The sequence below is a fragment of the Tamandua tetradactyla genome, chromosome 4 (genome assembly GCF_023851605.1).
Source record: "Tamandua tetradactyla isolate mTamTet1 chromosome 4, mTamTet1.pri, whole genome shotgun sequence".
Taxonomy (NCBI): domain Eukaryota; kingdom Metazoa; phylum Chordata; class Mammalia; order Pilosa; family Myrmecophagidae; genus Tamandua; species Tamandua tetradactyla.
The window spans coordinates 105,644,820-105,664,961 of NC_135330.1; the positions used below are offsets into that span (position 1 = coordinate 105,644,820).

The 20,142-nt window shown below is 39.0% G+C and overlaps 1 protein-coding gene across 1 annotated transcript in view; it reads right to left on the minus strand.

The window, feature by feature from the left end:
• The window catches only part of NEK5 (NIMA related kinase 5), a 256,530-nt gene that overhangs the window by 79,112 nt on the left and 157,276 nt on the right, over positions 1–20,142 (minus strand). Inside the window, 1 exon segment of the mRNA XM_077158150.1 lies at positions 3,342–3,408. Within this exon segment, the coding sequence (XP_077014265.1) occupies positions 3,342–3,408 (67 nt within the window).

Consider the following 20,142-nt stretch of genomic DNA (forward strand, 5'->3'; position numbering starts at 1 on the left):
TGAAATTGTCTAAAATTAGAGAGTGTTGATGGACTGTTGACTTTGGACATAATACATGAGCTGGCTGTAGGATACATTGACTGAGAAAAATGGTGAACGGTGATGTATACATAAGAGTGAATATTGTGCAGCTACTACAGAAAGGAAAGAAGTTGTGAGGCATGCAACGTTCTGAACGGACCTGTGGAAAATTCTGTGATGCAAAATAAACCAGAAACAAAAAAAATAAATATCATATGATATCATTTAGAAAATACTTATAAGAAAATTGGGGCCTAGATTGTAAACCCTTACAGCAGTCACACTTAGTCCAGAGCAGTAATTGCTATTTCTAGATTTTGAGTGATTGTGCTATATATGTATAACCTGGAATTTTTGGTACCTACATGACACTTAAGACTCAGAGTTAGAGCTCTGCAGTTCTGAAGGTCAGCATTGCCATGAACAACAATTCTTAAAGAAACTGAAAAAGAAATCAGGCTTTAATTAGAGGTAAGAATGAAGCTGATCAGGTCAGGATTAAGGTTAATTCAGAATATAGGGGTAAGGAAGACATTCTCTGAATTTTGGAACTTCACCTACTCTATGAGACCAAAGGAATAAAGGCTTATTTTGTCCAGAACCTAAATTTTCTGTAGCACATAATCTAACTCAACCTGTTTAAATGTAAACAACCCAAACAGGGAACCCAGAGTGGGAATGAGGGTCTGTAATCCTGTACAGCTTAATGTAATGCCTGGATACATTCCAGAGTAGTTAAGCAGTAGTTAATCAAAAACTATTGGCAAAGTCCCTTGAGAGATGGAAGAAAAAATATGGAACTATTAAACTTTACCACCAGGGAAACCTCTGATACCATGTCAAGCATTAGAGACTCCCAAGTCAATAGACCAAATCCTTGATTTTGAGGCTTGCTCTTGGGAGAGCTTATTTATGTAGCATAGAAGCTTAGCCTACCTATAGTTATGCCTAAGGGTTACGTCTGGAGGACCTCTTTTGTTGCTCACATGCGGCCTCTCTCTAAGCCCAACTCTGCAAGTAAAATCATTACCCTCCCCACTTAATGGGACATGACATCCAGGAGTGAAAATCTCCCTGGAGATGTGGGAGATGACTCTCAGGGATGAGCCTGGCCCTGACACCATGAGATTGGCAATGCCATCTTGACCAAAAAGGGGAAAAGAAGTGTAACAAGAAGATATCAGTGGCTAACTAGTTGTACAGTGAAAGGTTATTGCCCCTTTAAAAAAAATTCCTTAGTTTTAGGAAGAAGTGGAAAGGTAGCTTTTTTAGAGAGAGGCCTCTTTGCTGACACCCTGATTTCTATCCTGGAGGCAGGTGTCCACGTCTAAATGTCACCGCTTGCAGCAACCCTCTCTTCCCGGGAGTCGGGTCCTGCTGTCAGAGGTGAGTGGTGCGGGGTGCAGTCCAAAGGACTCTCTTTGGCCAGGCACACCTGATGGCTTGAAGGCAGGTAAGCTCCCTGACTGAAAGCTTGCAGACCCTGCATGTCACCCATTCTTCCTGATTCTCTTTCTGCAGTTTCTGGAAGATCTGGAGGTCTGGGGTTGGACACCTAGGATAGGCTGAGGGCATGTGTTCTCAAGAAGGGAGAATTGAGAATTCTCAGGTATTCTCAAGAAGGGAGCCCCACTGGGGTGTGAAACTGACCACCTGTCTCTGCCTATCATCTCCATTGTCCCCAAACACCCAAGTGTCACGTAAGCATTTAACAGGGCTTTTTGAAGACAACTGGTTGTAGACTCAGGAGACCAGTCTCTTAAAGCAAAGGACTGAATTCTGGGGTACTGGGGACACTTGGCACTTCTGTCTCCCATGGATTTTCCCAAAACTTGAACAGCCAGATGCCTTAAATTGCTAAATGGGCCTCAAGGATAATTGCCATCAATTTCCTCGATCTTTACATGGGGCATTTTATTTCCTGCTGATTTGAAAGTGATATTCATGGCATTGTACCACTGAAGGTTGACATTTCTTGATTTAAAGAAAAAATGTAAATATATGTTCCATCTCACTTATCTGTTACTGATTACACTTAGAATTTGACAGTGGGAAGGAGTAACTAGCACACAGAAGGTGATTAATAAATGTTGGCTTAATAAATTAATGGATGAACTTACCATAGGTTACATAATTGTTCCATATTATTGGGTTTTTGGGTTGCTTCTAGTTTTATTTTTTATTATAAATTATGCTACCTTGAAAAAAAGAGTCAGTGGCTGAGAGAGTTCAAATAGAGTCAAGAGGCTACCCTGGAGGTCACTCTTATGCAAGCTTCAACTAGACATTGCTACTTATCATGGCTTGCAAAACCCCAACCAAAACCATTCCTGCCAACCCTATAGATACACAGGGCTTTATCTGAGATTCTACAAAGGTTCCATGCACTATGATTATTTTCAGAAACCTACGACCTCCAGATGGGTCCCTAGGCCAAGTAGTCCTGAAACCTAGAGGGCCCAGCCTCTCCAGAACATCAACTAGTTCCATCTCCCATCCCACATTGTCGATAGCCCTTCCCAAAGTGAAAAAGTTAGAATGGACATAGCCCAAGTACCCCTAAACAGTGGTAGAAATATAAAAGTATATTGATATTTCTTTTAGTCTCCAGTGTCTCGGAGAAGCTAGAAATAAAACCTAAAATTATGGAATTGTAACCCATATCAAACTCTGAAATCTGTTCTACAACTAACTGTTGCAGTGAGCTTTGAAATTTAGTGCTTTTTTGTATATATGTTATTTTTCACAATAAAAAAGTAAAAAAGAAAAAAGAATGTTTGTGTTGCAATTTAAGCACCTAGATTAATTTCCTGAATTGGTAAATTATAATTGTGAAATTACAGCTCTGTAAGGGCATAGCAGCTCAAAACACGAGTGATACAAATGTTTTGTATATAACTGGGCTCCCTCCACTCCCAAATTCTGACCCTGTACTTAAAGGTAAAGGTTAACTTTCATTTGAAATACAGAACAATTGTCATTTCTTAAAAATGTGTAGAAGAATCTTTAATAAAATTTTCTAAAATGCAACACTGAAAGGGCTCATCTACTTTAATACTGTCATATATAGAAAAGGAAATGGAGGCTCAGAAATGTTGCATGACATGCTTAAGGTGATAAAGCCAGGTAGGAAAGCAGGCTTCCCAGATTCTGATCAACCTGTTCCCATTATTCTCCTTTATCTACTGGAATTTGGAGATGGTAAAGGGTGGCCTTTGTCTTCCACACAGAATGAACTTTGACTTAAGGATCCACGAATACCCGGGAAGAGAATAATTAGGAAATTGCTGATTGTCTCCCACATTCAATATTCTACTTACCAATTGCTTTTATACTTTCAATTTATATCGTTTTGCTTCGAATTTCCTCTGAAGGTATTCAGCAGCCCTGAGGAAATAAGAATGTTCAGCTTGAGTAGAAATTTGAAATAGAGTTCAGGCACCAATTTGACAAGTGGTTTTCCACTTAGTATTGGGATTAACAATATACCTGCAGCTTTAAATTCCAAGTGTAAGAAATACTTTAAGGTTACATCCTCTATCCCATATTATCAACAGCTCCTTCCAACATGAAAAAGCTAGAATGGGCACAGTCCAAATACTCCTAAAGAGTGGGAGAAAGATCAAAAGCGATGGAGTTACACAGAGAAGGTAGGTGTTCAAGTTTGGTAGCTGTCAGAATGCAACACACCAGAGACGGATTGGCTTTTAATAAAAGGGGATTTATTTCATTAGTTCTTCAGAGGAAAGGCAGCTAACTTCCGTCTGAGATTCTTTCTTATGTGGGAAGGCACAGGATGGTCTCTGCTGGCCTTCTCTCCAGCCCTCTTTGTTCCAACAACTTTCCCTGGGGTAAGTTCTTTCTGCATCTCCAAAGGCCTGGGCTGAGCTGCGAGTGCTGAGATGAGGTATGCTGACCTGCTTGGGCTGTGCTACATTGAGCTCTCTCATTTAGTCACCAGCCAATTAAGTCAAACATCATTCACTGCAGCAGGCACACCTCCTAGCCGACTGCAGATGTAATGAGCAACAGATGAGGTTCACGTACCATTGGTTCATGTCCGCAGCAACAGAACTAGGTGCCTTCACCTGGCCAAGTTGACAACTGAATCTAACTGCCGCAGTAGAGTTTAACAAACAAGTATGATTACTGAATCATTATATTGATATTTCTTTTAGTCTCCAGTATCATAGAGCAACTAGAAGTAAAAACCTAAAATTGTGGAACTGTAACCCATACCAAACTCTGAAAAATGTTCTATAATCAATTGCTATAGTGTGCTTTTTAATTTGTTTCTTTTCTGTATATATGTTATTTTTCACAAAAAAAGAATAAACAAGTTAATTGTGATGATAAATGCACAGCTATATGACGATATTGTGAACCACTGCTTGTGCACTTTAGGTAATTACATGGTATGTGAATATATATCAATAAAAAACAAATAGTTTAAGGTTACAGAATAGTTACACTGAACAAGGAAATCTTTGGAATCACAAGGGAAGCAGGAGTAAAGAGAAGATAACAACTGGATAGTCAGAAGGGAATGAAATTGAAAAATACTCTGATCCAGTGATTTTTCTTCAAGGCAGTAATCAGTCCTTCCCTTGTCTCTCAGGTGTTGGGACCTTCTCCAAGCTGTGTGCATGCATCCACCCACCAGCCTTGCCACGGAGGCCACCGATGGCTGCTTGTCTACCTCCTGCCCTGCACCCTGAGCACCTTGAGACCCAGTGGTGTCCTGGTCCTTTAACTCTCCTGCTCACCCTGGACCTTAAATGCTCAATGAATGAATAAATGACCCCTCAGCTATCTGCCACAGTGCTGAAGGCATTTTTCCAGCACACCTGTGTTCAACCTATATACAGTCTATATCTCTTTGCAGAATTTCCTGCAAATAATTTCTCTCATTACTGATTCCTACATAAAAACTACTCTATTTCAACTGACAGCAGAATCCAAGCAATAATGTTTTTTGAAATACCAGTAACTTCTAGGGCTCCAGAGACAGAAAAGTGCTTTGGGACCATTACAATGAGTGGTTACAATTTACTAATTCTAGGAAAGCTGATACATAAGGCAGTCGTTTAGAAATACGGCAATACGATAAGCTAGTTAAGGTTTCTGAGTTTTCATTCTTCATCTGTATAATGGGCACAACTATCTCCCAAGGTTGACATGAGGATCAGGGGAGATTGAGTATGGACTGACCAGGGTCTGACACACAGCTCGAACCTACCCAGATGCTACCCAGTACCACTAATTCCTCTCAAAAACCTAATGGGGCGGGAGACCTGGGTTCGATTCCAGCCCATGATAGCCTCCCCACCCCCACCCCCTGCACACACACACACAAAAAAAACTCAACAAATGGTGCTGCAGTAATGGGAAAAAGAATGAAATGTGACCCCTACCATACAGCATACAAAAACAAACAAACAAACACAAAAACCAACTTAATGGGCCTGTGTAACAATATTTCCATGAGAAATTCAGTCACCCAGCGGCTCTCTAAGAGGCATTCTCTGTCTCTCACTACATCCTGTACAAAACTCTCTTCCTCCAGACAGGGATATCAACATTAATTCTCAGGGCCTGAAACCAGGGCTCCAAATGGAGAGAAAGCTGAGGGGCTGAGGGGTGGGAAAATAAGACAGGGAGAAGGGCTGTCCTGTCATCAGAGGCGGAAGGTTGAAGCCCAGTGGGGAGCAGCATACAGCAAAGAGGACCTACATTTTTATGTGAGGTTTGTAAGATAACACTGCATATGATCAAAATAATTGACAGTTTTCTAGCTATCATATTCAGAGAGGGAGGTATATCTAGACAAAGGTGGAAGATAAATTTCTCAGTGGCTGAGAAAAGGGAAAGGGAGTTAGATGGCTACACCCAATTCTTTTGTGAAAAATATGTCATTCATTATAGGTGAGTGAGATGAGGCCTGTATGGATATTATGTTGTGAACTAATGGAACGCATAACTTTTGACCATGATGGGGATAATGTACAATGTGTTATGAAAGTGGATAAAACACAAGTAACATTCAATATCTTTAAAAACAGAACTTCTGCTTTTTCCTTGGTGCATTTCTGAACCCATTCTTTTATCACTCTTGTTTATCTAATTTCATTAACTATCTGATGAGATCACTGTCACATAGTCTCTCTCAAATGTTTTATGATCATTCACAATTTCAACAATAAAAATAAACACAGTGACCTAAAGTTAGTAAATTCTCAAACTCCTGAAAGAAAAAACTATGGCGGCGAAAATATTTTTTAAAAATGACTCTCAGCTCCAGGTCTTCAGGTCTGTGGGTGAATGTCAATTATTTTGGACCCAGAAACACTGACATGACTCTGGAAACAAGTGAAAATACTGTAAATCTGCAGACATTTGTTATGGAATAAATTCTGAAAAAGAATCAATCATAAGAACAGTTTATATTATTTTCTTTCTAAAACATCCATATTCTGAAAAAACCCCAAGAACATAAGTGCTGAATGAAATATTATATTTCACTTTTCAAACTTTCTCAAATGACTATCTGATTATGATTTAATTATTAATGATTAATGTTAATGGTATTAATAACCCCTTGGAAGATGAGCCATATATGACTAAACGGAAGTTAACTTTGATCATGGGTGATTTTTTTCTCAACATTCTGGTCTCAGCCTCTGAAGACACTTTCCCAGACCATCCTATCTAAAGTCTCCAGTGCACCAGTGCAGCACTTAACCCTATTTTATTTTCTTCATAACACATATTGCTAAGGGAAATTGCTTATTTTCTCACTCAGTTAACATCTGCCGTCCACCAATAGCATGAAAGAGCCACAAGAGTTGGACCTTGCTATCTTGTTCACCACTAAATATCCAGCACTTTAAAACAGGGCCTGGAACTTTTCAGGTATTCACTGAATGTTTGCAAATAAATAATTCATGATATATTTTAAGTCAGAATACACCATCTCAAACAGAATACACCATTTCTATTGCCTGCATATAAGTATGCAGGCAATAGAAAATTCAACTTAAAGTGGTTTGTGAAAAAAGAATTTTTTTGAATCACAGAAACTCCCAGATATAGATCTGACTGACTTCATGTGTGGGAGGATTCACAGTCCAAGTATACATGACTCTCTTATATCTCTGCTTTCTCTCCTATTAAGTCTGTTCTCAAGCTGGCTCTGACTTCATAATGACAAGGAGACTGTCAGCAAATCCACACTTTCATTCTACAATATCAGAGACATTCATAGAAAGAGAGCATCTCTATTCCCACCATTCTTGAAAAGAGATCCTGGAATTTCTCTCTTTAACTTAGTATGTCTTCCTATTGCTAAATCAATGGAACATGAGATTGGCCAGGCTTCATAAAATGCAAATGCCTAGTTTCAAAAGTAACTCCACTTGACCCACATGGATCCTGCATGGGGCCAGAAAATGAGTGTGTTGTTATCAGATGAAAGGGGCATGAGGAGCAAATACAACACACAGCAGTTTTTCATATGTTGGCTACTTCTATTTTTTAAAGACAACAGAAAAAACATACCTATATTCAGCCTAGAAAAATTCTCACTGGACAACATATGCTTTATGTTTCTTCATTTTCATTCAAGCCACCTCTTACTAATATAAATAAGGTTGCCAGGCATGAAGGGATTAAGACAGGAGATATGGATTGCTCTCACACTTAAGACAGAAGCCCTCTTAAAACTACCATAAAATGCCTGACATGGATCACTCTAGCTGTGATCATATCTGCTTTATTACTTTTTTTGTCCCAACCCCAATGTTAGCCTTGAAGGTTCCACAGAAATGCCCAACTCTAAAGTTTTACTATTACAAAGTTTCAAATACATATTAAGCTTGTATCACTCTGTCCTTCAGCAACTCAGTAGTCTAACCTTTGTGATCTAATATAGCAAAAAGCCTCAAAGCAAACTAAAGTTTGGCAGAACAATCACCATACCCAATAGCCATGCATATGTGTAATATACAGAAGGTTACTTCCAAACTCTAGATCACTTTCATCAGTATCAGCTACAAATAATTCAAAACATTAAGTGACAAAACAGGCTCACAAGCAAATAAGACCTGGAAGGCAAGAAAAGTCTACAGGGTATGGCAGCCAATATGAAGATATATTATCAGCAAAGGAGCATATTTTGGAAGGGCAGAGTAATTGTGAATAATTAAGACCATCTTATTATATGGAAGAGGACAATGTGAATAAATCAATTTGACAGTTCATCAGATGGAGAAACAAAATTTAAGGGTCTCCACATAACTGTTGTAATACAGACTGAATCTCAACTTTCATGGGTACCCAGAGAGGAAATAACCAGAGGCTATCATTTTATCAAAACTCTCAACCATTAATACATAGGACATCAATCAACTATTAAGCACATATTGAGACAAACACTTACCTAGCCATGTTATATCTATCTTAGCCCTTCTAATAATTCCCTTCAAGGTATGAGATTTAATTTGCAGATCAGAAAATAGAGGGAAAAAATCATTCACCTAGGATTGGTGATAAGTTTCATGGTCATGAATAAATCAGTCCAATTTGGAAAATAATTCCATAGAAATAAGGCCCTAAAATTTACATGGGCATATATGCCAATGGGCATAAAGTAGACAGAAAAAGAAAATGTACGGGGATCAATGTACAGAAAAATACTCCAAAGCACATAGCCTAGGAAGGTAAAACAGTAACATTCCACTCATTCTTATGTAGATCAGCACAATTTTTTCTGCGTTGTGTAGTTTTTTGTGTGTAACATTCCCAAGTCCTAAGTTTTTCTGTACTTAAATTATAGCACAATTCCTACAGGTCTGAATCATTTGTTAAGAAATAAATCATTCTTGACTAAGAGCATGGAGCCAGTTAAAATCTTCCCAGTAATAGAAAGTAAATATAAAGCCGTTCACTTGTGTCAGACCAAAGCAAATTCTAAAACACGGGGGAAAAAGTTGAGAAGAGCATACTCTAATCTTAGCAGCTGAAATCAGTAGTGGCTGTGACAAGCTTCCAGTCGAGATACATGGAGTGGTTTCCCCTCATTGTGTGGGAGTCAGGAGTTCACTGTGTAACAAATGAGTATGTCTGGGGCATGTTTTTGAAACAGCTAAAATCCTTCATTTCAATCTATAGTTGTTCAAGTAATGGTATTAACCTTTCTTAAAATTTTAAAATGTTTAATAGTTAATTTCCATTCAAAATTATGCAGCCCATTTTTAATTTCCCATTGTATTAATTATTTGTAATATCCTACTATTTACTATTTTAAGTTGTTTTTTCTGAAGTGAATGAATTCTTTCTTCTCTAAAATTTATCCAATTTTTAAAATAGTATTTAAAATTCTACTAGGAAAAGAGTGCTGAATTTCCTTCTTATTTTCAATAATCATAATAATAATAGAAATAAGAATTTTTACTTGTTTTCAATATACCAAATACTTTACTATGTGCTTTATAAGGGTTATCAGAATTATTTTATATAATACATCAATCCTTTAAGTTAGGTATGAGTATTACTCCCATTTTAAAAATGAAGAAGTAGAGGCTCAGAAGAGTTCAAAAACATGACATCAACCAACTATTAAGCACATACTGCTTAATATACCCCCACATTATATTTCTTATCTCCATTAGTCCTTTCAATAACCACTCTCAAGATATTTGCTTTACTTTGCAGACGAGAAAATTGAGAAAAAGACATAGCTAGCATAGGTGGAGTTGGAAGTTAGACCCCAGGCAGCAACGGCTTCAGAACTTCAAAACAAAAGAATATTGTGACATGATGAAAAGTATGTTACTGATATATATGGGCAAGGTTTTGCAGCTAGTCTGAAGGCAACATAGCTTACTCCTAGAAACAAACAGGTAACTAACTCTCATTCTAATTCTGCAGTCTTCATTTCAAGAAAGTATTTGAACCAGGCTGTGTTGGCCTGGGAGGCCAAGCAGTGGTGCATGGTGCTCATGCCTGTGTAGTCTCAGCTCAACCACAGCCCAATGTCACATTGACTATTGTATAATACAAAGATTGATGATTGTCACTTGGCTCAGATGAGGTGGTTCCAGAATGTAGCCAGAGTAGGCTGAGTGCAGAATTGCTCCAACCATACGAATGCCTGGATATGGAAGGGGGCAACTGAACTTCCAAAAGATCTGATGGGACTTTCATTCTCAGACATTAATGTCCATAACTGTGTTCCTAGCCCAACAGCTTGCCCTTTCATTACTGTCCTGCAAACTGGTGAATCTCTCTGTTTCGCAAGCTGGTTTCACTGACTTCTTTCTAAACCTTCTAAATATATAAACTAGTTTTAATTCATCAAGGTGATGCCCATATCTCACATCTCTACCAATCTGAACCTCTAGAACAGGGATAAGAAACTACAGCCCACAAGCCAAAACTAGCCTTCCTGATTTTGAACAGCCTGTAAGCTAAAAACAACTTTTACATTTTTCAATGATTGGAAAAATACAAAGCAAAAACCAAGAATAGTTTGTGACACAAGACAGAGACCAAAAAGACAGTGTACCCCATTCTGGAACGGCTGAACCGGCAGGGAGAATCCGCAGCGGTGAGATCACCGAGGGGCGCGCGCTTCCGCGGGCAGGGGCGGCTGGCGGCCAGAGTCCCTCCCTCCCTCCTTCCCGGGCCAGCTGGGAGAATTGGACAGGTGGTCTCCTCAAGCCGCGGCAGCTGGCCCTCCCCCCCATGCGCGGCCCCCCCGACCGGCTGGGAGAATTGGATCGGAGGTCCCCCAAGCTGCGGAGACTGGTGACCGGGGTCCCTTCCACACACCCGGCTTCCTGATCCAGCTGGGAACATTGGATGGGCACTCCCCCAAGCCACGGCGGCCAGCGCCCCACCACCACGCTTGGTGTCCTGGGCCGGCTGGGAGATTAGGACCGGCACTCCCCCAAGCCGCAGAGGCCAGCGACTCTCCCCATGCGCGGATTCCCGGGACGTCTGGGAGATTCAGATCGGCACTCCCCCAAGCTGCGGCGGCCGGTGCCACCCCCCTCCACGTGGATTCCCGGGCCGGCTGGGAGATCCGGATCGGCACTCCCCCAAGCCGCTTCGGCTGGCGACCCTCCCCCACAGCGAGAGTTTTCCAAAGTTAAAGGAGCCACAGCATCTTTTACTGATGGGACCGGCAGACAGACGAGCACCATGAGCGCCACCTACTGGGCAGGATAAGAAAAACAGAGCCCAGAGATTTCACAAAAAATCTTTCAACCTGCTGGGTCCCACGCCCAGGGAAATCTCATTAAATGCCCAGATGCCAGCAGAAAATCACGGATCACGCTTGGAAAATTGAAGATATGGCCCAGTCAAAGGAACAAACCAATAGTTCAAATGAGATACAGGAGCTGAGACAACTAATGCTGAATATACGAACAGAAATGGAAAACCTCTTCAAAAACCAAATCAATAAATTGAGGGAGGACATGAAGAAGACATGGGCTGAACAAAAAGAAGAAATAGAAAATCTGAAAAAACAAATCACAGAACTTATGGGAGTGAAGGACAAAGTAGAAAAGATGGAAAAAACAATGGATACCTACAATGATACATTTAAAGAGACAGAAGCTAGAATTAGTGAACTGGAGGATGGAACATATGAATTCCAAAAAGAAACAGAAACTATAGGGAAAAGAATAAAAAAAATTTGAGCAGGGGATCAGGGAACTGAATGACAATATGAAGCGCACAAATATACGTATTGTGGGTGTCCCAGAAGGAGAAGAGAAGGGAAAAGGAGGAGAAAAACTAATGGAAGAAATTATCACTGAAAATTTCCCAACTCTTATGAAAGACCTAAAATTACAGATCCAAGAAGTGCAGCGCACCCCAAAGAGACTAGACCCAAATAGGTGTTCTCCAAGACACTTACTATTTAGAATTTCAGAGGTCAAAGAGAAAAAGAGGATCTTGAAAGCAGCAAGAGAAAAACAACCCATCACATACAAGGGAAACCCAATAAGACTATGTGTAGATTTCTCAGCAGAAACCATGGAGGCTAGAAGACAGTGGGATGATATATTTAAATTACTAAAAGAGAAAAACTGCCAACCAAGACTCCTATATCCAGCAAAATTGTCCTTCAAAAATGAGGGAGAAATTAAAACATTCTCAGACAAAAAGTCACTGAGAGAATTTGTGACCAAGAGACCAGCTCTGCAAGAAATACTAAAGGGAACACTAGAGTCAGAACCGAAAAGACAGAAGAGGGAGGTATGGAGAAGAGTGTAGAAAGAAGGAAAATCAGATATGATATATATAATACAAAAGCCAAAATGGTAGAGGAAAATATTATCCAAACAGTAATAACACTAAATGTTAATGGACTGAATTCCCCAAACAAAAGACATAGACTGGCAGAATGGATTAAGAAGCAGGATCCTTCTATATGCTGTCTACAGGAAACACATCTAAGACCCAAAGATAAACATAGGTTGAAAGTGAAAGGTTGGGAAAAGATATTTCATGCAAATAACAACCAGAAAAGAGCAGGAGTAGCTATACTAATACCCAAAAAATTAGACTTCAAAGGTAAAACAGTTAAGGGAGACAAAGAAGGATACTATCTACTAATAAAAGGAACAATTAAATAAGAAGACATAACAATCATAAATATTTATGCACCGAACCAGAATGCCCCAAAATACGTGAGGAATACACTGCAAACACTGAAAAGGGAAATAGACACATACACCATAATAGTTGGAGACTTCAATTCCCCACTCTCATCAATGGACAGAACATCTAGACAGAGGATCAATAAAGAAATAGAGAATCTGAATATTACTATAAAGGAGCTAGACTTAACAGACATTTATAGGACATTACATCCCACAACAGCAGGATACACCTTTTTTTTTTTAATTTATTTTTTTATTAATAAAAAAAAGAATTAACAAAACAATTAGAAATCATTCCATTCTACATGTACAATCAGGAATTCTTAATAACATCACATAGTTGCATATTCATCATTTCTCAGTACATTTGCATCGATTTAGAAAAAGAAATAAAAAAACAACAGAATAAGAATTAAAACAATAATAGAAAGAAAAAAAAAAACAAAAAACCTGTACCTCGCATGCAGCTTCATTCAGTGTTTTAACATAATTGCATTACAATTGGGTAGTATTGTGCTGTCCATTTCTGAGTTTTTATATCCAGTCCCGTTGTACAGTCTGTATCCCTTCAGCTCCAATTACCCCTTCTCTTTTTTTTTTTTAATTAACGGAAAAAAAGAAATTAATCCAACATTTAGAAATCATATCATTCTACATATGCAATCAGTAATTCTTAACATCATCACATAGATGCATGATCATCATTTCTTAGTACATTTGCATCGGTTTAGAAGAACTAGCAACATAACCGAAAAAGATATAGAATGTTGATATAGAGAAAAAAATAAAAGTAATAATAGTAAAATCAAAACAAAACAAAACAAAAACCTATAGCTCAGATGCAGCTTCATTCAGTGTTTTAACAGGATTACTTTACAATTAGGTATTATTGTGCTGACCATTTTTGAGTTTTTGTATCTAGTCCTGTTACACCGTCTGTATCCCTTCAACTCCAATTGGCCATTATCCTACCCTGTTTCTACCTCCTGCTAGACTCTGTTACCAATGACATATTCCAAATTTATTCTCGAATGTCTGTTCACATCAGTGGGACTATACAGTATTTGTCCTTTAGTTTTTGGCTAGACTCACTCAGCATAATGTTCTCTAGGTCCATCCACGTTATTACATGCTTCATAAGTTTATCCTGTCTTAAAGCTGCATAGTATTCCATCGTATGTATATACCACAGTTTGTTTAGCCACTCGTCTGTTGATGGACATTTTGGCTGTTTCCATCTCTTTGCAATTGTAAATAACGCTGCTATAAACATTGGTGTGCAAATGTCCGTTTGTGTCTTTGCCCTTAAGTCCTTTGAGTATATTCCCAGCAATGGTATTGCTGGGTCGTATGGCAATTCTATACTCAGCTTTTTGAGGAACCACCAAACTGCCTTCCACAGTGGTTGCACCATTTGACATTCCCACCAACAGTGGATAAGTGTGCCTCTTTCTCCGCATCCTCTCCAGCACTTGTCATTTTCTGTTTTGTTGATAATGGCCATTCTGGTGGGTGTGAGATGATATCTCATTGTGGTTTTGATTTGCATTTCTCTAATGGCCAGGGACATTGAGCATCTCTTCATGTGCCTTTTGGCCATTTGTATTTCCTCTTCTGATAGGTGTCTGTTCAAGTCTTTTTCCCATTTTGTAATTGGGTTGGCTGTCTTTTTGTTGTTGAGATGAACAATCTCTTTATAAATTCTGGATACTAGACCTTTATCTGATATATCATTTCCAAATATTGCCTCCCATTGTGTAGGCTGTCTACTTTCTTGATGAAGTTCTTTGATGCACAAAAGTGTTTAATTTTGAGGAGCTCCCATTTATTTATTTCCTTCTTCAGTGTTCTTGCTTTAGGTTTAAGGTCCATAAAACCGCCTCCAGTTGTAAGATCCATAAGATATCTCCCAACATTTTCCTCTAACTGTTTTATGGTCTTAGACCTAATGTTTATATCTTTGATCCATTTTGAGTTAACTTTTGTATAGGGTGTGAGAGATGGGTCTTCTTTCATTCTTTTGCATATGGATATCCAGTTCTCTAGGCACCATTTATTGAAGAGACTGCTCTGTCCCAGGTGAGTTGGCTTGACTGCCTTATCAAAGATCAAATGTCCATAGATGAGAGGGTCTATATCTGAGCACTCTATTCGAATCCATTGATCGATATATCTATCTTTATGCCAATACCATGCTGTTTTGACCACTGTGGCTTCATAATATGCCTTAAAGTCAGGCAGCGCGAGACCTCCAGCTTCGTTTCTTTTCCTCAAGATGTTTTTGGCAATTCGGGGCACCCTGCCCTTCCAGATAAATTTGCTTATTGGTTTTTCTATTTCTGAAAAATAAGTTGTTGGGATTTTGATTGGTATTGCATTGAATCTGTAAATCAATTTAGGTAGGATTGACATCTTAACTATATTTAGTCTTCCAATCCATGAACACGGTATGCCCTTCCATCTATTTAGGTCTTCTGTGATTTCTTTTAACAGTTTTTTGTAGTTTTCTTTATATAGGTTTTTTGTCTCTTTAGTTAAATTTATTCCTAGGTATTTTATTCTTTTAGTTGCAATTGTAAATGGGATTCGTTTCTTGATTTCCCCCTCAGCTTGTTCATTACTAGTGTATAGAAATGCTACAGATTTTTGAATGTTGATCTTGTAACCTGCTACTTTGCTGTACTCATTTATTAGCTCTAGTAGTTTTGTTATGGATTTTTCCGGGTTTTCGACGTATAGTATCATATCATCTGCAAACAGTGATAGTTTTACTTCTTCCTTTCCAATTTTGATGCCTTGTATTTCTTTTTCTTGTCTAATGCTCTGGCTAGAACCTCCAAAACAATGTTGAATAATAGTGGTGATAGTGGACATCCTTGTCTTGTTCCTGATCTTAGGGGGAAAGTTTTCAATTTTTCCCCATTGAGGATGATATTACAAGTGGGTTTTTCATATATTCCCTCTATCATTTTAAGGAAGTTCCCTTGTATTCGTATCTTTTGAAGTGTTTTCAACAGGAAAGGATGTTGAATCTTGTCAAATGCCTTCTCTGCATCAATTGAGATGATCATGTGATTTTTCTGCTTTGATTTGTTGATATGGTGTATTACATTAATTGATTTTCTTATGTTGAACCATCCTTGCATACCTGGGATGAATCCTACTTGGTCATGATGTATAATTCTTTTAATGTGTTGTTGGATACAATTTGCTAGAATTTTATTGAGGATTTTTGCATCTATATTCATTAGAGAGATTGGTCTGTAGTTTTCTTTTTTTGTAATATCTTTGCCTGGTTTTGGTATGAGGGTGATGTTGGCTTCATAGAATGAATTAGGTAGTTTTCCCTCCACTTCAATTTTTTTGAAGAGTTTGAGGAGAATTGGTACTAATTCTTTCTGGAACATTTGGTAGAATTCACATGTGAAGCCATCTGGTCCTGGACTCTTCTTTTTAGGAAGCTTTTGAATGACTGATTCAATTTCTTTACTTGTGATTGGTTTGTTGAGGTCATCTATGTCTTCTTGAGTCAAAGTTGGTTGTTCATGTCTTTCCAGGAACCCATCCATTTCATCTAAATTGTTGTATTTATTAGCGTAAAGTTGTTCATAGTATCCTGTTATTACCTCCTTTATTTCTGTGAGGTCAGTAGTTATGTCTCCTCTTCCATTTCTGAGCTTATTTATTTGCATCCTCTCTCTTCTTCTTTTTGTCAATCTTGCTAAGGGCCCATCAATCTTATTGATTTTCTCATAGAACCAACTTCTGGTCTTATTGATTTTCTCTATTGTTTTCATGCTTTCAATTTCATTTATTTCTGCTCTAATCTTTGTTATTTCTTTCCTTTTGCTTGCTTTGGGGTTAGTTTGCTGTTCTTTCTCCAGTTCTTCCAAGTGGACAGTTAATTCCTGCATTTTTGCCTTTTCTTCTTTTCTGGTATAGGCATTTAGGGCAATAAATTTCCCTCTTAGCACTGCCTTTGCTGCATCCCATAAGTTTTGATATGTTGTGTTTTCATTTTCATTTGCCTCGAGGTATTTACTAATTTCTCTTGCAATTTCTTCTTTGACCCACTCGTTGTTTAAGAGTGTGTTGTTGAGCCTCCAGGTATTTGTGAATTTCCTGGCATTCCGCCTATTATTGATTTCCAACTTCATTCCTTTATGATCCGAGAAAGTGTTGTGTATGATTTCAGTCTTTTTAAATTTGTTAAGACTTGCTTTGTGACCCAGAATATGGTCTATCTTTGAGAATGATCCATGAGCACTTGAGAAAAAGGTGTATCCTGCTGTTGTGGGATTTAATGTCCTATAAATGTCTGTTAAGTCTAGCTCCTTTATAGTAATATTCAGATTCTCTATTTCTTTATTGATCCTCTGTCTAGATGTTCTGTCCATTGATGGGAGTGGGGAATTGAAGTCTCCAACTATTATGGTATTTGTGTCTATTTCCCTTTTCAGTGTTTGCAGTGTATTCCTCACGTATTTTGGGGCATTCTGGTTCAGTGCGTAAATATTTATGATTGTTATGTCTTCTTGTTTAATTGTTCCTTTTATTAGTATATAGTGTCCTTCTTTGTCTCTTTTAACTGTTTTACATTTGAAGTGTAACTTGTTGGATATTAGTATAGCCACTCCTGCTATTTTCTGGTTGTTATTTGCATGAAATATCTTTTCCCAACCTTTCACTTTCAACCTATGTTTATCTTTGGGTAAGATGTGTTTCCTGTAGACAGCATATAGAAGGATCCTGTTTTTTAATCCATTCTGCTATTCTATGTCTTTTGATTGGGGAATTCAGTCCATTAACATTCAGTGTTATTACTGTTTGGATAATATTTTCCTCTACCATTTTGCCTTTTGTATTATATATATCATATCTGACTTTCCTTCTTTCTACACTCTTCTCCATACCTCTCTCTTCTGTCTTTTCGGTTCTGACTCTAGTGTTCCCTTTAGTATTTCTTGCAGAGCTGGTCTCTTGGTCACAAATTCTCTCAGTGACTTTTTGTCTGAGAATGTTTTAATTTCTCCCTCATTTTTGAAGGACAATTTTGCTGGATATAGGAGTCTTGGTTGGCAGTTTTTCTCTTTTAGTAATTTAAATATATCATCCCACTGTCTTCTAGCCTCCATGGTTTCTGCTGAGAAATCTACACATAGTCTTATTGGGTTTCCCTTGTATGTGATGGATTGTTTTTCTCTTGCTGCTTTCAAGATCCTCTCTTTCTCTTGACCTCTGACATTCTAACTAGTAAGTGTCTTGGAGAACGCCTATTTGGGTCTAATCTCTTTGGGGTGCACTGCACTTCTTGGATCTGTAATTTTAGGTCTTTCATAAGAGTTGGGAAATTTTCAGTGAAAATTTCTTCCATTAGTTTTTCTCCTCCTTTTCCCTTCTCTTCTCCTTCTGGGACACCCACAACACGAATATTTGTGCGCTTCATATTGTCCTTGAGTTCCCTGATACCCTGTTCAAATTTTTCCATTCTTTTCCCAATAGTTTCTGTTTGTTTTTGGAATTCAGATGTTCCATCCTCCAAATCACTAATTCTATCTTCTGTCTCTTTGAATCTATCATTGTAGGTATCCATTGTTTTTTCTATCTTTTCTACTTTGTCCTTCACTTCCATAAGTTCTGTGATTTGTTTTTTCAGTTTTTCTATTTCTTCTTTATGTTCAGCCCATGTCTTCTTCATGTCGTCCCTCAATTTATCAATTTCATTTTTGAAGAGCTTTTCCATTTCTGTTCATATATTCAGCATTAGTTGTCTCAGCTCCTGTATCTCATTTGAACTATTGGTTTGTTCCTTTGACTGGGCCATATTTTCAATTATTTGAGCGTTATCCGTTATCTTCTGTTGGCGTCTGCACATTTAGGCAGATTTCCCTGGGTATTGGATCCAAAAGTTTGGAAGTTTTTTCTGTGAAATCTCTGGGTTCTGTTTTTCTTATCCTGCCCAGTAGGTGGCGCTCGTGGCACACGTTTGTCTGCGGGTCCCACCAGTAAAAGGTGCTGTGGGACCTTTAACTTTGGAAAACTCTCGCCGTCCGGGAGGTTCGCTAGCCGAAGCGGCTTGAGCCGGCCCAGGGTCCGAACGCGGGAACGGTTGCTGGCCGCCGCAGCCCGGGAAAGCGCCCGTCCGTATTTCCTAGTTGGCCCAGGGTGACAAGCATGGCGGGAGGGCGCCAGCGGCAGAGGCCCGCCCGGGAGAGTGCACGTTCCCGGGGAGTCACGGGTTTGGAAGGGGCGTCCCCCACCCGTCACCATTCTCCGCGGCCTGGGGATTTCCGATCCAATTCTCTCAGTTGGTCCGGGGGGCCGCGCGTGGTGTGGGCGCCAGCCGCTGCGGTTTCAGGGGACCGCCTCTCCAATTCTCCCAGCCGGCCCGGGAAGGGGGAAGGGAGTGACTCCGGCCGCTTGCCTCCCCACCCGGTGAAGCCCGCGCGCCTCGGCGATCTCACCCGAGCGGCTTCTCTCAGCCAGCCAGCCATTCCAGGATGGGGTACGCTGTCTTTTTTATACCTGTTGTGGCTTTGGGAGCTGTTCTGTGTCATTTCTACTCCCCTAGTAGCTGTCCTGGAGAAGAAACCAAGATCCATGTGTCTTACTAAGCCGCCATCTTCTCCGGAAGTCTCCAGGATACACTTTTTTCTCAAGTGCTCATGGATCATTCTCAAAGATAGACCATATGCTGGGTCACAGAGCAAGTCTTAACAAATTTAAAAAGATTGAAATCATACACAACACTTTCTCGGATCATAAAGGAATGAAGTTGGAAATCAATAATAGGCGGAGTGCCAGAAAATTCACAAATATGTGGCGGCTCAAAAACACACTCTTAAACAACGAGTGGGTCAAAGAAGAAATTGCAAGAGAAATTAGTAAATACCTCGAGGCAAATGAAAATGAAAACACAACATATCAAAACTTATGGGATGCAGCAAAGGCAGTGCTAAGAGGGAAATTTATTGCTCTAAATGCCTATATCAGAAAAGAAGAAAAGGCAAAAATGCAGGAATTAACTGTCCACTTGGAAGAACTGGAGAAAGAACAGCAAACTAACCCCAAAGCAAGCAAAAGGAAAGAAATAACAAAGATTAGAGCAGAAATAAATGAAATTGAAAACATGAAAACAATAGAGAAAATCAATAAGACCAGAAGTTGGTTCTATGAGAAAATCAATAAGATTGATGGGCCCTTAGCAAGATTGACAAAAAGAAGAAGAGAGAGGATGCAAATAAATAAGCTCAGAAATGGAAGAGGAGACATAACTACTGACCTACAGAAATAAAGGAGGTAATAACAGGATACTATGAACAACTTTACACTAATAAATACAACAATTTAGATGAAATGGATGGGTTCCTGGAAAGACATGAACAACCAACTTTGACTCAAGAAGAAATAGATGACCTCAACAAACCAATCACAAGTAAAGAAATTG